The sequence below is a fragment of the Drosophila grimshawi genome, unplaced genomic scaffold (genome assembly GCF_018153295.1).
Source record: "Drosophila grimshawi isolate 15287-2541.00 unplaced genomic scaffold, ASM1815329v1 contig_80, whole genome shotgun sequence".
Lineage (NCBI taxonomy): Eukaryota > Metazoa > Arthropoda > Insecta > Diptera > Drosophilidae > Drosophila > Drosophila grimshawi.
This window is the reverse complement of record NW_025063639.1, coordinates 582,178-603,102: the sequence shown is the minus strand read 5'-3', so window position 1 is coordinate 603,102 and position 20,925 is coordinate 582,178. Positions and strand designations below refer to the sequence as shown.

At 29.5% G+C, this 20,925-nt stretch overlaps 1 protein-coding gene across 1 annotated transcript in view; it reads left to right on the top strand.

The window, feature by feature from the left end:
* LOC6570317 (transcription factor SOX-6) overlaps positions 1–20,925 on the top strand; it is a 63,348-nt gene that overhangs the window by 18,094 nt on the left and 24,329 nt on the right. The window contains exons 2-4 of the mRNA XM_001996515.2: positions 3,819–4,290; positions 5,282–5,688; positions 8,210–8,333. Of these exons, the coding sequence (XP_001996551.2) occupies positions 3,820–4,290; positions 5,282–5,688; positions 8,210–8,333 (1,002 nt within the window). The 5' untranslated portion in view covers position 3,819. The remainder of the gene's footprint in view (positions 1–3,818; positions 4,291–5,281; positions 5,689–8,209; positions 8,334–20,925) is intronic.

The window sequence follows — 20,925 nt, the reverse complement described above, 5'->3', positions numbered from 1 at the left end:
TTATGAGATGCCGCCGGCAACAGCCGAGCCTTCATCTCTTTGTGGCACGTGCTGGCATTAAAAATGAATTTGGTTAGCTAAGCAACTCCGCCGCAAGCAATGGAAATGATTCTAATCCAGGGAGGGGGAGTTGGGAGCAGGGTATATGGGTAATCTATTACTCTATTTGAGTCCCCCGATGACTACTTTGCAAATTACCAAGTCAAGAGACCATGTCCAAAACCTATTCTTTGTTGCAAGTTCCATTAGGTAAAAATGTACAATTTTACTCAATATTTATTTATTTAATAAATGCATTATTATTATTTATTTATATTTTGTCTTTTTAAAAGTAAATATATACATATGTACATATTTTTTAATACTTCCTATACAAAGAAATAAATTTCGAAAAACTAGATATAAAAATACTTTCTAAAATTCAGAAAGGAATCATGAAAACTAATAATAATAACAATATTAGAAAGGCGCTTATCTAATCTTTTTTAAATTTTTCCTTTTGTAAGAATCGAAATAATAAAAAAAAACTATAAAAATGTGCTGGTTTTTGTTGGTTATTTCTGAATATACGAAAAAATACAATTCTTAACATTTTAAACAGTTGTTCTAAATTATTTATCTTTGATTAAATGTTATCGTTGATTAAGGGAATAGGAGAATATAAAAAATAGTCATTTATTTTAATATTAAAAAAGCATGTTCTACATTTACTTTCTATTTGAAATGTTTGCTATTGGGTACAAAATTAAATTGTAAATAAATATACTATGTTTATATTTAAAATATACTATGTTTGTATTTAAAAAATGTTGTAAAAAAAGATAGCAAATATATTGAATAGAAAAACAAACTTTAAACTTCAAATGGAAATAATTCAAAACTGCTAGAATTAAGCTGTTGTTGGGTTTTTTTTTGTTTAATTAAATAATAATGCTTTTTGAAACGATAACAATGCTAAATAATAATAAATTTATAAAATAATAAGTGGTTAGTAAATTGTCTATTTTTTTTTTTTTTAGAAAAAATCAGGTTGCATTTAAATAAAGAAAGATCGCAAATTTTTAATAATCTCCTTAAATTATATTATATTATTTGGAAATAAAGAGTTACTTGTAAGCTGTGAATGCATTTTACTTAAAATAAATTCTTAAATTTTTATTATTCTGATGATTGTTGTCGAGGGTTCATAGGTAGAGATCCAGCAGACTTATGATATATGTAATATATATGTGCTGACACTTTCCGCTACTTATTTCCTGAATACTTGGGATAATATTTTATGGGATATGTATTCATGCATTCGTAGTCATGCATTCGAATTCTTATGTGTATTCGTGTAAAAACCAAACCAAGAATACATTGAAGTAAACTTTGCGGAAGCTATTTGTAAATGTACAAGTCAATATTTGAATTGATGAGTGTGTGTATGTGTATGCTCTGCTGCCGAGTAACGGAAGTCATCATTATAAATAAAATGTTCAGTTCAAAGCAAATCGGAAAAACAATCATTTGTTGTTTTTGCAGCGCAAATTGTCGCTGGCAACTAACAAAATGCGGTACGAAACGGGGAAGACCCCCTCTCGCTGACGCATCCTGCCACACAGACAACAACCCCCTTCCCCTGCATCACACTCTACACTCCACTCTACCACAAATCCCCCCTCGGGGATAGATAGGAAGCTCTTCCAGCCGATCACATTTGGTATTTGACAATGGCTCTGACTTTGGCATGCATTTTCTATGTATATACAGATATTTTAACTCCACTATATATATCTATCGGACAACTATATTCTATATCTATTCAAAAAAATAAGTTATCCTTTTTATAAATTTATTTAAACTCGTCTATTAAATCTATTAAGAATATAATTTCATAGCTATGCATTTTAAATTAATATTAAAAGTTCCATCACATTGTTAATTATTAAAATAGATTAAATACAATATTTATATGCTTTAAATTAAAATTTAAAATTCAACAAAAATTGTTTGTTGTTTATTTTATTACATATAAAATAAAATATTTATGCACTTTAAATTAAAATTAAAAATACAAAAAAAAAAAAAAAAAAATTGGTTGGTGTTTATGCTTTAAAAGTAATTTAAAAATCAAATACAATATTTATGAATATCAAAAAGTGCAAGAAATATTGATGGCTTTTTTTAATTGACTCAATTAAATCAAATATAATATTTAATATTTAATGCTTATGCATTTTAAATTAAAAATCAAAATATGAAGCAACAAATTTGGGCGTATTTAATTGCGTCAAATTATTCAAGTATTTATTATTATGCTTGGAATAGTTTTATGTCTTATTCAGGGTCACATTCCGTGGCATTATTTATAGATATTTAATTGACCAAAGACGGAATACAGCATTATCGAGAATTAATAACTTATATTCAAAATTGTAGAAATATAAATATAATTTATTTAATAATTTAAAGACTCTGTCTTTATTACATATATATATATATATATATATACGTAATGGAGATATTTATCTATAAAAATATATTAATAATAATATGCTGATTCTGATAAACATTTTATATACTTTACGGGTTCGCAGATGGTTTCTCCTGTCTTTCAAAGCATTCAACCATTTTTAGACATTTTGAATAATATTATGTATTACATATTTATATATTACATTCTTTATATATTTTACTTGAACGACATTTTCGAAGGTCAAATTATTTCCATTTCAATTTTTAATACATATTTATATTCTATTATATATAGTATTTTAGTATTTATAATTGTAATCTCTTAGAAATTAATAATTAATGATATCATTTGATTTATGTAGCATTAATTGTTGGACAAAAATAACAATTTATACTGCAACAAACTCTCGGATTTGGTCATGTATTATATATATTATATATTTTTAGAAACAAACGATTGATTTGTAAAATTGAATTGTAAAATATAGGGTTGGCACAAATCGTAGCTAGCTGAAAATTAAATCGCCTTTGCCTCTTTCTTTTTTTGAGGGGGTGCGGTGTGCTCAAATGTGTGTGGTGTGTATGGAGTGTGTGCATAAATGCGAGGGCTCATGATGCCTGCAGTTTCGCTGTTAATAATTTGTCATTTTATTTAATAGAAAAAAGAAGAGAAAAAAGTCAAAGTCGAAGTCGAAGTGGAAGTCAGCTAAAATAGGCCAGGAAAAAACGAGTTTTTGCCAAGGGCTGTAAAACTCAAGCGAACGGAAGTTGATCCAGAAGACTTAGCTAAAAATAGCAAATATATATAAATATCAGATTATGCACTCGGCAAAAGAAAGGAAGGAGGCAAATATCTACTTCTGGTCTTCGCAGCAAGAAATCGAAATTTTTTTAATTGTTTTTTGTTTTTGCTTTTATATAGAAAGAAACCAAAATGGATTTTAATTTATTATTTTGTTTATTTTGTGGCCACATAAATATACATTTAAATATCTTATTATATTATTTAATATATCTTTTTATTCAATTTTAAAGCAATCAATTACAATTTTAACATACTTAATATTTAAATTAATTTAAATCAACTAAATTTTTCTTTCTCTTTTTTCAATTTCCTTATTTATTTTTTTAAATTTAGATATATTTAATATAAAGCATTTCAAGCAATCATCTAATTTTCGATAATTACGTTTTTTGGCGTATTTTTTTTTACTGGCACAATATAAAAACGGCCATTAACAGAATAATAAAAATCGTATTAGACTAAATAGACTAAAAATATAGTTCGTAATAAATATTTTTTTTTATTTACAATTTCCACATGAAAATTAATTTGTAATATTTTTTGTTTTATTTTTCAGCATGTCGGCAAAACGAAAATCGCCGCCCAACAAAATTGATGGCGACTCGAACAGCTTGGAAGGATTAGTAGAGGTTGCCACGTCGGGACGACAATTCCAATGCAATCTGAATGAAATCTCCGCTGCCAAAATGCAGCAACACTTTCTCAACAATAACAATATCAATAATTATAATGATAGCGATGTTGTGAGAAATAGCAACGATTGCGATTTTATTTGTAATTCACAACTCACAACAGTTGACAGCGAGGGAGAGGGGGAGGCAGAGGCAGAAGGCGAAGGGGAGGCAGAGGGCGACGGGGAGGGAGAGGAGAGTCTTATGCGAATGGATCTGGGACTAGGCCTCGGACTGGGACTGGGCCTGTCCATGGTCTCCTCGGCCAGCGATGGAGAACACACCGATCTGGATATCGACACGAGCAGCATTAGTCCCAAATTAGCCAGTTTCAATGAATCCGATGTCGATAATGCTGTAAGTATATATATATATATATATATATATATATTTATTTATTTATTATTTATCATATGTACAAAAGTAGGCAATTTGATTGAATTTATTTAAAAAGAAGTTTAACCTTCATATTGTCTGAGTAATATGTATCGGGTTGGGGATTTATCGATCTCTTATGGGAGTTACTGGTAAACAGTAACTTTCAAAATTTGGTGACTCAAGCTTACAAATTGTGCAATATATGCGCCGAAGTTATTGTGGCGGTGGGTGTAGGCGTGGCTTATGGGAATCTTTGAAAGAGGTTATCAGCAAGTTAGCTTCCAAGTTTGATGACTCTATCTTTAAAATTGTGAGAGATATGCGGACTTATTGCATGGGTTCAGGGCACCCCACCCCATGGTCCACCGGCAGCATTTACCTTCTTTACAGATGGCTGAAAGCTAGACAACCGCCTAAGCGGAGGGGTTTACTCTGAGCAGCTCAATATACAGCTATCCTTCAGCCTTCCGACACATTGCAGTGTATTTCAAGCTGAAGTACTGGCTATAAAAGAAGCACTCGATTGCCTAGAGAGGCTCAAAGCACGATTGTAGGACAGATCCCCAGATCCCATACGGTAGCACAATGGGCCAAATACGGACTATGTGTGTCAGCCCATCGGGCTGACAGACGATACAACCTAACCTAACCTATTGCATTGCAATTATCGGTTTTATCGATTTCCTAGATTCCTAGTGGACGTAGCATTCCAGTACATGTTCCCAGTTTCTGGTCTCAATCTTTAAGGGTGTCATCGAAACTGTCATCGAATTAGTAACAATCTTATTTTCTTAAGGATAAACTAATATCGGTCTTATCGACTTTGAAAAATTCAACCTAAAGTAGGAAAATAATAATTATGCTTTTCGCTTATTATATTTGAACGAAAATGCAATCTAACTGTAAAACTATAATAAACGTAATATTTAAAATACATGTTCAGTACATATATTAACCTTGATTTTTTCAGCTTTTAGTTGCGAATACAAAGCGTTTTAAAAAGTCTTCTAAGACCCGTCCGGTGAATGGCATTTCGAAAATGGCGACACATAGTCAAAACTTAGTGGATACAGTGGATGCAGCTGTATATCCCGTGATGAACTCAGATGTCGACGAGGTCGAGGAGGTCGGGGCCTCACTTCACTCACTCAACAGCCAATATAGCAGTACGGTGATAAAGGAGGAACAGATTGAAACTCAATCCACAAGGCTGAGCACTGTTGTCACAGAACCAGATGTTATCGCCATGGAGTACAGTGTTTTCCAGCAGCTACCTTGTCGAGACTCCGTTGCCAATAAGCATTTGCTGGACGGCGAACAGTTTTTACAGTTGCCAAGTTTAATTGCGCCCGAGAGCGATTTGGGAAAGCAGATAAGGTGAGAAACTTACGAATAACCCAATCCTTGAAGAATACCCTTTTGCTGGTAGTGGCAAAAGGTCCTCCGTCATTACGGATGATAACCGGAGTAGAAGACTCGCACTTGCAAAAGGTTGTATTTATAAAATTAATACAAGTATTTAATTATATACTCGTATAAGAACTCCATCGGTAATACGCCTACATACATAAAAGGTTTGTAAGTTGTACTACGCGTATGAAGTTAAATATACGCTATTTGAGCTGGAATTACCGAGCCTGCTGACACCAGACTTGCCCTCCAATAGGGTTAAGGGGTTTAAAAAGCACTCAATCCAATTGCAGATCCTTGGATATGAGTCCTGCATTGATATTTTCGTCACTACCTCGCTGAGTTGGGAGTGGGTGCCTTCCTTAGATGTGTTAGCCGTTATTCAGGCTACCTCTCCGGAATCGAACCCTGATTCCCCGTTACAAGTTACAACCCTGGTAGTCCTAGGTACTACTAAATACCATCAAGAGTTGATAGGGCAGGCATTTGAAAGATCTGTCGCCGGTACAAGATTATACTATCTACATGTTATCTAGAGTTCAACTTAATCGCTTGGTTTTAGCCTAATAACGGAACACGTTTCATAAGGATCGTGTTTTAATTGCTCTAGAATGTTTTAGCTCTAGGAACTAGAATCTAGAATCCAAGTAACTGTTAACGATGTATGGCTTAATCTGTGAGACGAGCATATACTACTGGCAGGATCAATCAGAATAATGTTTTTCTTAAAAAACCAACAATTTAGCCTGATGAAAATATGCAGAAGGACTCCTGACAAATTGAACATGGCCAATTGAGGAGAAGGTCGGATTGAGTTCCTGCCAATTTTCAAAGTTCAATATTTACGAGGGGAGTTGGCGAGGAATGGGTGTTGTTGCTTGGGGGCGTGGATGACGTCTCCAATGAGATTGGGTTCGTGTTGGAGTTTTGTGGTCGTAATTTGTTGCTCTCAAACTATAGTCGCAATTTCCGTTTGTAGCATTGAATTATTCAGCAACAGTCTAAAAGCATAAACTGAAATTTGAGCAGTCCGACGAAGGGATGGATAGACGGTCAGAGGCAAGGCGGACGTGCCAATTGCGTATAGTGGTTCAATTTAATTGAAAAATTTAACATATAAAATTGACTGGAATTTGTTTATTTATTTACAACAAATCAAAATAATGCAACTAATATTTATTTAAATTATTAATCAAATGTAATATTTGAATTTTAAATTAATAAGATTTATTTAAAAATATTCAATTTCAAACAATACGTGAAAAAGCCAAAAGTGTGAAACCATAGACTTGCTTGAGAATTTTTTCATTATTCTTATTTAGATTAGAAAATAAGATTCATTTTTGAAATAGGGCAAAGGCTACGAAGCATTTAGAATAAAAGAAAAATATGTTTATATGTTTCAGCTTGCTTGAAAATTTTCTAATTATAATTTTGTTTAATTTTAAATTAATATTAAATAAATATAAATGTTTTTAACCAGTGTGCAACGTATTCAGCGCCAGCCAAGTTTCGCCACAAAATTATTTGGTAGTTTTAGGTCGATGTTCATTTTTAATGAAATTAAATTCGGCGATTTTCCAAACAGGAAGCCAAGTGTATTCGCCGTAATCGCCGAAACTTTGATACACCTATTGCCTAACACAAATCAACAAAAGACAAAAAAGAAGAAGGCTCTAGTTAATCAGAGTGCTTAACTAGCACAAGTAGCATGATTAAAGAGAGACTGATTAAGTGGAGACTGATTAAGTAGAAACTCAGTAACGTATAATTAACAATTTTTTTTGTGCTATTTGATTGTTTTATATTCGTATGATTAATAAAATAAATTAATTATATTTGAACAATGGAGAACTGCGATAATTGGCGTCATCGATAGACAAGTATATATTTGGTATGGTATATATAGACACTAGCTCTTAATGCTTAATGATTATTAACAATATCTCATTTTGTGGTAATTATTTATAATATTTTCGTATAATAATAACAAATTAATTTAAGAGCTTTCGATAGACAATGATATAATTATCGACATTTATAGCTATTAACTGTCGGTATATTTAGATAGTTTCCTGTAATGTATTTATTTATGAACATAAACAGTAAAAATAATAGTTAAAGTTATTTAGTTTTTTTTTTATCATATATATGTATATATCTTATTATATATTTTTTGTTACAATAAGTATATATTATTATAATACTTAAATATACTTAAAGCATAAATTAAATAATAAATTATTATTATTTATTAATGAGATTTGATAGAATTAAGATTCATTTAGCTCTTTTTTTATTATTGGCATTTTATTCTGAAGAATTAACTTTGAAAAATTATTAAAAATGTTTTTAGAAATGTTAGAGATGTCTCCTTTCTTTTCTCTCTGACATAAAATCAATGAATGTATATATATATATATATATATATATATATATATATATATATATATTTATTATTTACTGATTGATTTTTTCTTAATTACAGAGAGAACCTAATGCCAACCGAGGGCGGAGGAGATGCACAATCCCAGCGAACCTTCGAAAAGGATCAAACTGTCTCTGAAATGATTCGACATCTGCAACTGATTCGAAGTCGACTGATCAGCCAGGTAAAGTATATATATAATATTCAATTCAATCAACATTGTGATTACATTTAAATGGCATTCAAATCAACAACTTGCAAAACGAGCCTTAACAAATTTGAATAGCTCGGAGACCGAGGGCTAAAAAGGTCCAATGCGCACATTTATTATTTATGCCTCGAGGCTTTCAATTGTCAACCTCTTTTATTCAGCATAATATGTAAATTAAATTGAGCTCTGTTTGTATATACTTAATTTTAGCTCAGTTTTGAGTGCAGACCCGAATTGAACCCAGTCACGTATCACTTTTTTATTCTTAACAATGGCAAACAAACAATTGAATATATTTTTGCTGACAATGACAATATTTTGTAGCCCTTTCTAATAATTTTACTTTTTTCTGTTTCCGTTTTATTTTTTCTTATTCGAAAGTATTTATTTCAATAATAGAAATCATTTCTAACAAGAAAAAGAAACGTTTTTCTTATTTTAAGAATCTGTATTCTGTATTTTTAGAATTTATTTCTTAAAATATATCTTAACATAATATAAAAATGTACTAAAACTTAACAGCAAAAATAATAGTTTATGTTATTTTGTTCTTTTTTTCAAATAGGATTGGTGTTGAATTAAATTAATTATTGTTCGGAATTTCTTTTCAATTCATGAGCACGAATGCGAAATATATAGACACTTTAAGAATTCCGATATTTGTATATAGAAGTTTTAACACAGGTTTCTTTAAAAAAAATATATATATACTATAATTAAACAGAAGAAAAAAATAGTTTATGTAATTTAAATTTTAATTCAATATTAAAGCATTCACAATGCCAAATATTTCTCTATCAATTTAATGTGTAAAATAAAATGATTAATCATAGTTATTCCATATATATTAAATATCTAAAGAAGTTCTATAAATTATTATATATCAAAAGTAATTTTATATATATATTTTCTATTTTTAATTATATTCGTTTAATATTTATTATTATTATACTTAAAGTATACATTAATTCATTCATAAATCTATGCTTATGCTGATCAACTCTGATTAATCTACTATATATTTTTACGAATTTTTATTGAAATAATATACAATTTTGCTGCTGTCTAATTGTATCGATTGTCGTTTCGATATATATCGAAGTTTTATCAATTTGAGTCCGGATTTAAAGTATTTCATTCGGGTCACAGAAAGATCAAAGCTTAGCAAATGTAAAAAATAACCAAATAAAGCAATGTACACTATAGTATAAAAACAGGAATATGGCGAATATGGAGTCCTTTGAGGAAATGATGTATGTATGTGTGCTTGTGTGTGTGCATGGATGTGTGCATGTATGTGTGCGTGTATGTGTGTGTGTTATGAATGCCTTTTCTTCTGTTCTTTTTATTAAATATTTTATTTTGCTGTTTTCTATTCATTACATTCATTTTGCATTTGCCTGGCTTTGTGCCAGCCACACAACCTTCTATTATTTCTGCTTCTTTTTTCAGCTCCATTGTGTGTGTGCTGTGTGTGTGGCCTCTATGTGCATTCTATTCCATTCTGCTGCTCAGAATTCTCTTTCAGGTTTTTGTTTTTTTTTTTTTTGTGCCATGCTTAAATTTTCTTTTGAAACGCTTTTGTGCTACGCTTGGCATTCAAGCTCTGAACAATAAGCTTTTCTTTCCATTTTCACGTTTTCCGTATTTTTCTCTTCTTTTTTCTGCTTTTCTTCCCAATTTTTTTTTTTGTTGGCTCTGACAGAGCTTTTCCCATTTTCCCTTTTTTTCTCTTTTTTTCGCCTCAACTTGCACTTAGAATCCTTGGCTAAGATATAGATTTGAATTTATGTATAAGAAATATATATATAATTATATAATATATATATATATATATAAATTAGGATACATATACCCCGTTAAACTATGGAAGAAGGCCTGGGAATGTATAATTAATTATTGTTAAGTTTGCCTTTTTTCCCCATTCGATAAGCTATCGATTAATTGCTGAAATATTTAAAAGATTACAACGCTAGATTTTTTGATAACTTTTTTACGTTAAAAATAATCAATTAATTTATTTATTTATTTAATGTCAAATAAAGTACGTTGACATAAAAAATACAAAAAGGAAAAAAATGTAAGTAAAATAAATTTAAAATAGAATGGAAAATTATATACATATCTAAATTAGATAATATGAAATATTTATAAGATTTCTGGGGGTAATCAAATGCAAAATGTTCCAAAATTTGTTGCATGAATTGGGGAAAATCCAGTCAGACCAAATAAATAATTAATAATTCGAATTATTTTATACAATACATACATATATATAGAATAAACAATATCCTGTAAGTTGTGCTGTGTACAGAACTATAAACTTTAGTCAAGGAGTTGTTTGCATTTCTGCTTAAATCGATTAATCATCCATCCATCGTCAAAACTCTCAATAAACTTTGGAAATATGCCTTCAAAAATGTTTCTAGACTCTATATATAAATGAGTAAACGCTACCCTTTTTTGTGTACAGGAAACCGGCATAATATGCTTACTTTCATAAAAAAAAAAAGAATGGAATCATTGCTCAGCCAGAAAATTCATTGTATTCCTTGCCGAGTTATGCAAAACTTAACTGGGAAGAAGAAGTGAAAACTGTGAACAGGGAATGAGAATGAGAACTGAGAATGAGGTAGCAGATTTATGGTTCGTTGATGAGTGGGCAACTTATGCCGTGTACCCCTCTGGGCTAATCGGCTTGAAATCACGCTAATGTGATGCTTATCTGCCCGATACAGACAGACTGATGGGTCAAAGGCTAGCTCGAACAAAATCTGCATTTACTTCAGGGGTTGTTCTTTGCCCGTAATTCAAAAAAAAAGACAGCCGCAATTGATAGCATTAGTGTCAAAGAGATACAAATCGGCATCCAAAGCAGTTCAAAGGTTCTCATTAAAAACACATTAACACATATGCATATATATATATATATATATATATATATATATATAGTAGTATAAAAGTTATCTATATATATATATAACATTTATCTATATACTACCCTGTCTCAGGTTGTCATTTGCTTATTATTAAAATTATGCAATTTCCACTACATTTTCTGCATTGTAAAACGATTATAAAAGCAAGGGAAGAGTTCCTAAAAATATTTTGAAAAACAAATATAGCTACAATTCCCAACTGACAATCGAAACTAACCCTTCAAATAACCCCTTAGCAGTTATAAAGAATTGTGGTTTGTGGACGTGATGAGGGGGCGTTAATCCTTTGAGTATTTGATCGGTTATCAAATGAAACAAGATAACAAAAAGTATAAAATAAATACAAAATAATATTTTAAAAAATGAAAGACAATATATTCATAAAGAATATATAAATAAATAAATCTAAAATAATATTGAAAAAAATGTAAAACAATATAAAGTAAAAAAAAAATAGTTACATAATTAAGAAATAATATATTCATATACAAAATGGTTAATATTTGTTAAAACAAAAATAATCCCATTTGAAGACTAGTTTTCTTTGTCTTTGAGAAAAGATATGAAATAAATCAAGTGTAAATTATAAAAAATATATTTATCAAAAAATAAATATTTATATTTATAATAATAAATAATAATTATTATTATAATAATAATATTATTATTGTTGCTATTTTATAATTATTGTTATTATTATTTGTTTTTATTTAGGTGTATTTTATTGTGTTCCGACAGGACTATTAATAAGTTATCGATAGATATGATATATTAAAAGACGAGAATCGATTCCTCTTCTTCTTCTTCAGGGCATCACTACAGTTAGCCGTTAAGAGTGACAACTGTACTCGTGTCTATCTCTCTCTCTCTTTTGTTTTACTCCACCTGATACATATGTACCTGTCTATGTACCTATGTCTACCTAAGCATAAATGTTTAGCAAACAAAAACTTTGAAATATCAATACATACATATAAGTAAGCGTGCTTGTGCTTGGCTATGTCAATGTGTGTGTGTGTGTGTACTCTGCTATTAGCTAAACATGTACATGAGCCACACTGTGTATATATGTATATGTGTGTGTGTGTGTATCGGAAAGCATTCTCATAGGTCTGCCAATAGAAAACAAATACATTTTGCCGTCTCACTCAAATGTGACTTTTGTATTTTGCACTTGCACGAGTGTATTGTTTGTGTGTGAGAAATACTTGCACATCAAGGAAAGATACGAAAGATAGGTGTACACATTTTATAGTTTATTATTCTTCTTTTATTTATTTAATGCGCACAGGTTATAAAAATATCAATTAAAGTTACGTATTAAATTCAATAACATTTAAAGGAAACAATAAAGTAAAGATTATAAAAAAAATATTTTTATAATATCACAAAATAAACTTCAATTAATTAAAAATGTAAAATGCAAGAAATAAATAAAATAACGCATATAATAAATAAGTATATGTATATTATATATAAGCCTAACAGAATTCTCTAATAAGAGATTTATTATATTTATTTATTTACATTAAATTTGAATTTAACAAATTGGTTTATTAATTTTTGGTTATATTATAGTTTACATTAGGTAAATGAATAAATAAATAAATGAACAAATAAGTAAACAAATGAATAATTTAAAAAATAAATACATAAATAAATTAATAAAAAAAATATAAGTATGTCTGTAATTTTAACCAGACATAATTATATATTTTCTAATATAATATTGATTTAAAACATAATAAGCACAAGCTGAAACTAAAAAGAGAAACTTAAGACATGCTTCTGAAAATTTTAAGGCTTACGATATAAATGAATAAATAAACTCTTAAAATCTGTTGAACTAATTGTAGCTAAAGTGTTTAGATTTAAGCTTATAATGCTGGCAGTAAATTTTTAGATTTAAGCTTATAATGCTGGCAGATTATGTATTTTAATTTATTTACATAGCTTTTTTTGAATTGTTTTAATTATTGTTACTTATTTTCATAATTAATTATTATTGTTAATTGGTTAGTGTTAATTATTATTATTAATTATGATTAGTATCATTCTCAATTATTATTATTATTAGCGGGTATAATTATTATTAATTATTATATTATTATTATAGTATTTAACTATTTTTGGAATATAATGTTTAATTACTATTATTATTATTATTATTATTATTATTATTATTATTATTATTATTATTAGTATTAATTATTATTATATAATTATTGTATTTATTCATTATTGATAGCTTTCCATTCAACAATGAAAAAACACAAGTAAATCCCTCTATAAACACAAACACACACGCGTAAACGCACACACACACACATCGTACAAAATTTGTGAACGGTTGTCGACCCTGCGGCCTCAAAGTGCCCACTTACTCCACATCTAACCAACTCTGCAGATACACATGTATGTACTACATATATATATATATGTATATATATCTATATATATATATATATATATATATATGTATATATATATATATATATATATGTGTGTATATGCACATCTTTATATATGTATTTATAGTACACTCACACACACATGCAACTGCAAAATCACACCGGAAATGCATTAAAAAATTTGCCTGCAAATATTCTAATATTAATCAAATTGTGCTAACCTTGCCTTGGTTTGCCTTTGCTGCTGCTGCTGCCTCGAAATGACAACTACTCTACTTACATACATATACATATATATATATATATATATATGTATATACATGTGTGTGTGTGTGTATATGTATGCATTTATGCACGTACTTACATTCGTGTAGAAGAATTCTATTTTTGTGCAAGAAATTTATGAATGAAACCAGAAATTGAAATGAAACAAAAACGGATGACGTTGCTGCTGGCGCTGCTGGTTTTGCTGGTGTTGGGGGATGACGCTGACGACGATGACAAAAACGAAGACCGAAGAACAGAGAGTCAGGCGTGCAGCGTGGCGCAGAGCGAGGCGAACATGAAGATGCAGAGGAAGAGCAAGAGAAAGAGAAAGAGAAAGAACAAGGCTAAGGCGTTACAGTTACAGTTACAGTTACAGTTACAGTTATAGAGAAAAAAAGCTTATGTACCAGTTACAGTTATAGTTTCATTTGTAGTTACAGTTACAGTTACAGGTACAGAGAAAAAGCGTATGTACCAGTTACAGTTCCAGTTACAGAGAAAAAAGCTTATGTACTATACTATATTTGCATTTCTCTTGCACGATTTTACACTTTTTAACTGTATATTTTCTCTTTCAACAACTCACTTTATGCATTTCGATTTCCGATAACAATCAACATATATCAAATATATTATTTTGACACCATTGAACAGCTGTTAACAAAATCCACATAGCTTAATAGCTAGTTAACAGTTGCGCAATTTCAATCAAAAACCAACAAAAAATGTGAACTTCTCAAAGTGTTTTGGACGGTTTTTTTAAAATGGAATTGTTATTATCGATAACTTTTTCTCGGCTTCAGCTCTGCTATTTTTGATGATATCGTAAACTGGCTATCGATTATTTGATTAAATGTGAATTGCTTAACATGTTCCGTTGTTAAAAGTTGATACTTAATGCTTATAATGCTAGGGATATCTTCCAGACAGAGAGTTGATTCCTTTAGACAAATAATCACATATCATGCTCAAAATTGCATAATACATATAAGCGGACAATATTTGATCACAGATACAACTGATATATACACACAGTTATAAAGTCAACATATTTTGTGCATATAGAACTATATATGTGTGTATAGAAAATTTATGATCCGTACGAATGCGGATGGATGTGGGCGATTCATAGTTTCTGAATGTATGAGTGTGAGTGTGAATGTGGGCGGTGACTTCGTGAAAGTACTAACGTTGAACATCTCTCATCTAAATTGACCGACTGGTTCATATTTTATGCGGCAGACAAGCCGGCAAAATGTTCAACACATCCATAAATGTCATAAAATTCATAAATTCTTCTTTAAAATGTTCATTGTTTCTATTTCGGTTGTTTTTTTTTATTTTTATTTCTGAGGGGGAAATGATATGCGCCCATTTCCAGGGTAATAAAACACAGACCATCGTGGGTTGTGTGTTTTTATCGTGAAATATTTCACTGAGTTCAAATAGAACTAATCGTGCTTATCACTTACAAAAATTACATATATATATATATTGATATATATCAATATATGTATTGCGAAAAGTGTGAGTTATGTTTTTGTGGCAGCGATTATGTATATATATATATTTATATAGAGCAGTATATTATAAAATTAGAAATTGTCAGAGATATTTTTCAAATTTATATGAAGAACTCTGTGAAATATTTATAAAGCAGCAGTTGAAGCAGAAAAACATAAACTAAAACAAAGATCAGCTCTAAAAGCTATAAATAAATTAAAAAAATTGTAATTTAAATATCGAAAAGCCTCCACAGTTGCATTTATAATATCGATGCATAAAATATTTGTTTGATTTATTTATTTAAAATTATAAAAACGGTTTCAAGAGAAGCACATTTCAAATTGAAATTAAACTTACAAATTAAATGATATAATATTAAAACTAAATAATTCAATTTAAATAGAAAATAAAATAAAATAAAGTAATGGGTGATAATAAAAATTGTTACATTTTAGAAACTTAGTAATTTAAAGAATGTAACAAGTTAAGAAACAAGATAGATGGAGAGATGGAGTGTGTATGAAAGAGAACAAATGTTCTGCATCATTTTTACTTTTTATGTATTTTAAAGGTTCTCAGTTATTTTTCAATTTTATTTATTTTATTTTAATAATTATAATTTCAGATAATTCATATATATTATTAATAATTAATTTTACGAAGTATTCTAATAATAATAATAACAATTTGTTATTAGTTTTATTTGAATTAGATTGTGATATATTTATTATTAAATTAGCTCTAGGTATTTAACAATTATGCAAAAAATGCATAATTGTTTTATTTTTTTTAGTGTCGACTGACGTCAGTTGACATTAAATAAATAAAAAGTATGTTAGTTTGTCAAATTAACCAAAAAATTGCGGACGGGTTGTATATGATTTTAGGCATAGACTCTTTAATTTATATTATTTATTAGTTGTAATTGTAATGGTTATTTAAAATAGTTTTAATTATCGTTTAAATATTTTTTGAAAAACTGTAAGTCAATTTAATTTAATATATATAGTAATTAGGTATATGTATGATAAATAGATACATACATATAGTTAGCTATATTTATTGGTAACTTTATTGTAATATTTCCAAACTGCTTATTGTTTTTGCATGAATTAGGCAAGGTTTCATTCAATGAGTTGAAGTTATAATTCTTCCTGGCTGCGTTCATCAATATTGACCTGTCGCACTGCATCATCAGCATCATTATCAGCTCCAGAATAGGGCAGAGTTATAAGACCAAATCTATAACCCAAACCTAAAACTAAAACCGAAAAGCCATAAACAACAATGGCATTGTAGTGCACACAGCCATTTGATATTTATAAGGCTTCTTAATGAGGTGAGAAATGTTTTTGTGCATATATAGATACATATATATATATATTTATATATACTCATCCATTCAACCCGTTCGTCGCATTCGTCGCATTTCTGTCAATGCAAAAGGGGGCCGGGTTGGGGTCGGATCAGAGGAGTACTCAGAGCAACTATTCTTAGAAACAGAAATAAGGCAAAACATCTTCAAAATCAAAGTGAACTACAGAAATGGAGACCTGAGAACTGATGATAAAGTGTGTCCATGCCCCAAGTGGCACATTATTCATGAGTGCAACGACGTCGACGTCTGTCTCACAACTAATAGAATCAATTTTGATTTTGATTCTGTTTCTCATTGCAGTTAAAAAAAAAAAAAATAGAAAAATATAATCCATCCATCTAATTATAAATCTTACTACTTCAGCATATGTATTCAATAATTATTCTATTTGCAATGGAAACAAACCTTTTCCAATATAAACAGCTCGAGAAGTATTTAATTTCTGAAAAAGTAGATATGATAATTTATTTATTTGTTTAATGTCAACTAAAGTCAGTCGAAACAAAAAAATACAGAAGGTAAAATGTAATTAAACTAAATTCAAAATAAAAAGTTGAAAAATCGGGTTTAAATTTTTCATATATAATTAAAATTAATTAATTAATAATTAATAAATAATAAAAACTATTTGAAATGCAGAAATCAGTAAAAAAAAATTAAAACTAATTTTTAGCATTAGTAGTAAGCCAATTTGCTGTTAAAGTTGAATTCTATGAGTTTTATTATTATTATTATTATTAGGGGGGAAGCTGCACCGCGACCTATTTGATCTATTGTGCCCCCCTTCTGAGCCTATAGCTCTTCCATCAGCCCCAACTCCCTTACGAACGTGAGGATCTTTGTTGGGTTGAGGTCTACTATGTCTTTCTATGAATTTATAAAATATCTAATGTGTCTATTACTAAAATACTGTTGTTAAATAATAAAAATAAGTATAGAACATTTATTTTATTTAAATTATTTTTAGAATATAATAAATCCTGGTTAGACATATTTCTCCTATATTTAAGAAATAAAAAATGTATTTATTTATTTATTTGATTATGTTATTCTTTATTTATTTTACTTAAATTATTTTCAGATAAAATAAATCATGGTTTTTAGAAAACCTTAGAAATATACTTGCTGAATAAATAAATAAATTTAAGGGCTGTTTTTTTTAACTGTAGGATTTGATAGTTGGCTTTATGAAGGATACTTAATTCCATTTAGCGGTCATGCGGCATGCAACGCGCCTGTTGATAACAATACGCGCATTCCCAACCCCCCTGTTGCCCACCTTATAAAGAGGGGGTGATCTGTAACTTACTTACATATGTATTAACCGTAATCCTGACCGAGTCCCAATTACAGAGTACCGACACACGTTCCTTGTGATCGACCTACTTGCATTCATTGCTTACTTACTTCATTCATTACCTTACATTTCATACATAATTGCAATTATGAGCGAATGGTTTTCAAAGCCCTGGATAATAACTAGATTGCCACAAAACTTTTAATCCATTTATGTATGTACACTGAGCGAAATGATAAGCCTAAAGACTGCAATATATTTTTCCAATTTGTACTCTTTAGAAATGTATTTACTTACTTACTTTCGTATATTTAGAAAATATTTCCCAAAACCAGAACACTGTTCCAGTCTAAGGGCAATTTGAATTTAATTTTTATTCTATATATTCTAAAAAGTAAGGTTACTACTTTCTTATTTTTTAGAAATGGATTTCTTCTTAATATAATATATTTCTTTAAGAAAGCGAAAAAGGCTTACTTAGTTTAAGAAACTTTTTATCGCATATCTAAAATATATTTCTTTAAACCAGAACAGAATTCTAATTACTATTATTGTATATTTATTATTATATTTATTTATTTATTTATATTTTAATATTTATTTATATTTATTATTATACTTATTTAATAATTTATATTTATTTAATTATTTATATTTTAATATTTATTTATATTTATGATTATACTTTTTTATTTATTATTTATTATTTTATTTATTATTTATTCCATATACAAAATATTTCTATCAAATCGAAAAGAATCCTTTCTAATTTATAGAAATTTGTTAATGTATTTTTACAAATTATCTCTAAATACACAAATTTATTTATCTATTTATTTTATACTACACCAGTAGTATTTTTTTCTGAGTGTATATTTATATTGACGTGTGTATTTATAAGTATCGCGCCGCAGAATATTGCGACGCATGCACAAAGTTTTGATAACTGCAAGGATTAAGGTTGCGATGCTTCAGATGGCGGAAGGGGCAAGTGGCAAGTAGCAAGTGGCCTGTGGCAAGTGGCCTGTGGCAAGTGGCCTGTGGCAAGTGGCCAGTGTCAGTGTGGCAATAGCCGGTTAATTGCCATCCACAAGTCCAACCCAACCCAATCCAACCACTTCCGGCAACTGGCCGAAGAGAAACTCGTCTCCAGCCTCGGGCATTGCCTTAATTGCTCGTAATTTTCAAACGGCAATGTCAAAATTTGTATTAGTAGTAGTTAAAGGTGGGGAGTGGAGGGTGTGGCGGGGGTAGTCGATTTCGAGTGCGTAGTTAATGACTCCTAAAATGGTAAATAAATCTGTGGCAAATCGGGTAACTCGCCTGTACTTATCTATGTACATACGTGCAACATTCTAACATAGCCCCAGCATGTGGCATGCGGCATTTGCAACCGCAAATAGGCTACACATTCTGCCACAGTCCACCTGTGACTCACAACCCTATCAATTAGCACACACCGAGCAATGTAAAAGTAAATTGAGCTGTATTTAAAAAATATACAAATAAAAATAAATATAAAAAATAAATATAACAAATAAATAAGGCATGAGAGGGATGCGACTGCAGCAAGCATACTGAAATTCACTGCACCTGAAAGCAAGTCTTGGCTTTGCTAGAATCTTAAAATTATTTTCTTGTTTTGAAAATAAATAATATGAAAGTATATAAATAAATATAATAAATAGATTAGAAACGTTCTGGAATTAACTACTGCAGAATTCTGGAACTCACATTCTAAAGAGCCTGTCTTGTCTTTGCTAGCATTTTAAAAGGTTTGTCCATCTGACAATTATAAAGAATATAGAAATATATATAAATATATATAAATATATTACATCAATAAATAAAAATTCAATGCATTCTGGAACACATTATGGAATGTATTGTCCCTGAATCTTCGCCAACTCCTCTTTATTTTCTCTCTCTTTAATCTTAATTCTCCGATTTACTCTCTCTCTCTCTCTCTCTCAAAAAAAAGGTCTCCTAATCCTTGCTATATATTTTAGATATATATATATACATATAGATATATAATTGGATTTAAATACTTCCAGAAACCTTATAAATATTTCTTATTTTCTAATTTATATATAATTTAAAATTGTATTTAGTTCAATTCATTTACAGTTTGTATTTTTTGCGTCGACTGACTTTAGTTGACTTTAAATAAGTAAGTAAATAAATAAGTAGCATGTTTACATAAAATAATAGTAGACAAAAATAATATATGTTGAATTATGTTATGAATTATGTTAATTTACATTCAATGCAACCGTGCATCCATATATATGTTAAGTCCCTTATTAATGAATAGCAATACTGTTAACTAATAGAATATCGACAGTCTTGAATAAACTTTGGTTGAATACACAACGCTGGTGGTACTTCGCTTTATTTTATTGTTCAGGCATTCCATCACGCGGGGAAACTTCGCTCTAACAATATATATTCATAAGATCACTCTGGCTAAAGTCAGCACTTAATATTGTGCAGGGTACACAATCCAGAATACAATTTGTGATGTGTATGTGTTTCTGTGTATATATGAAAGATCAGATGCCGATGCTTTTATTGTTGTCGAGGTGTATGTCTGTCTGTCGAGGAGGAGGAGTACGAGCAGCAGCAGGAGGAGGAGCAGGGGATCGTTTATTTTTGCTTTTGTCCAAGCATTTTGGTTTTGGGCCGGTATTTTGTCAAAAATCTGTGTGTTTTTATAAATTATTTCTTTTGGGGAAATCATAAATGTTATATTTAGACATGAGCA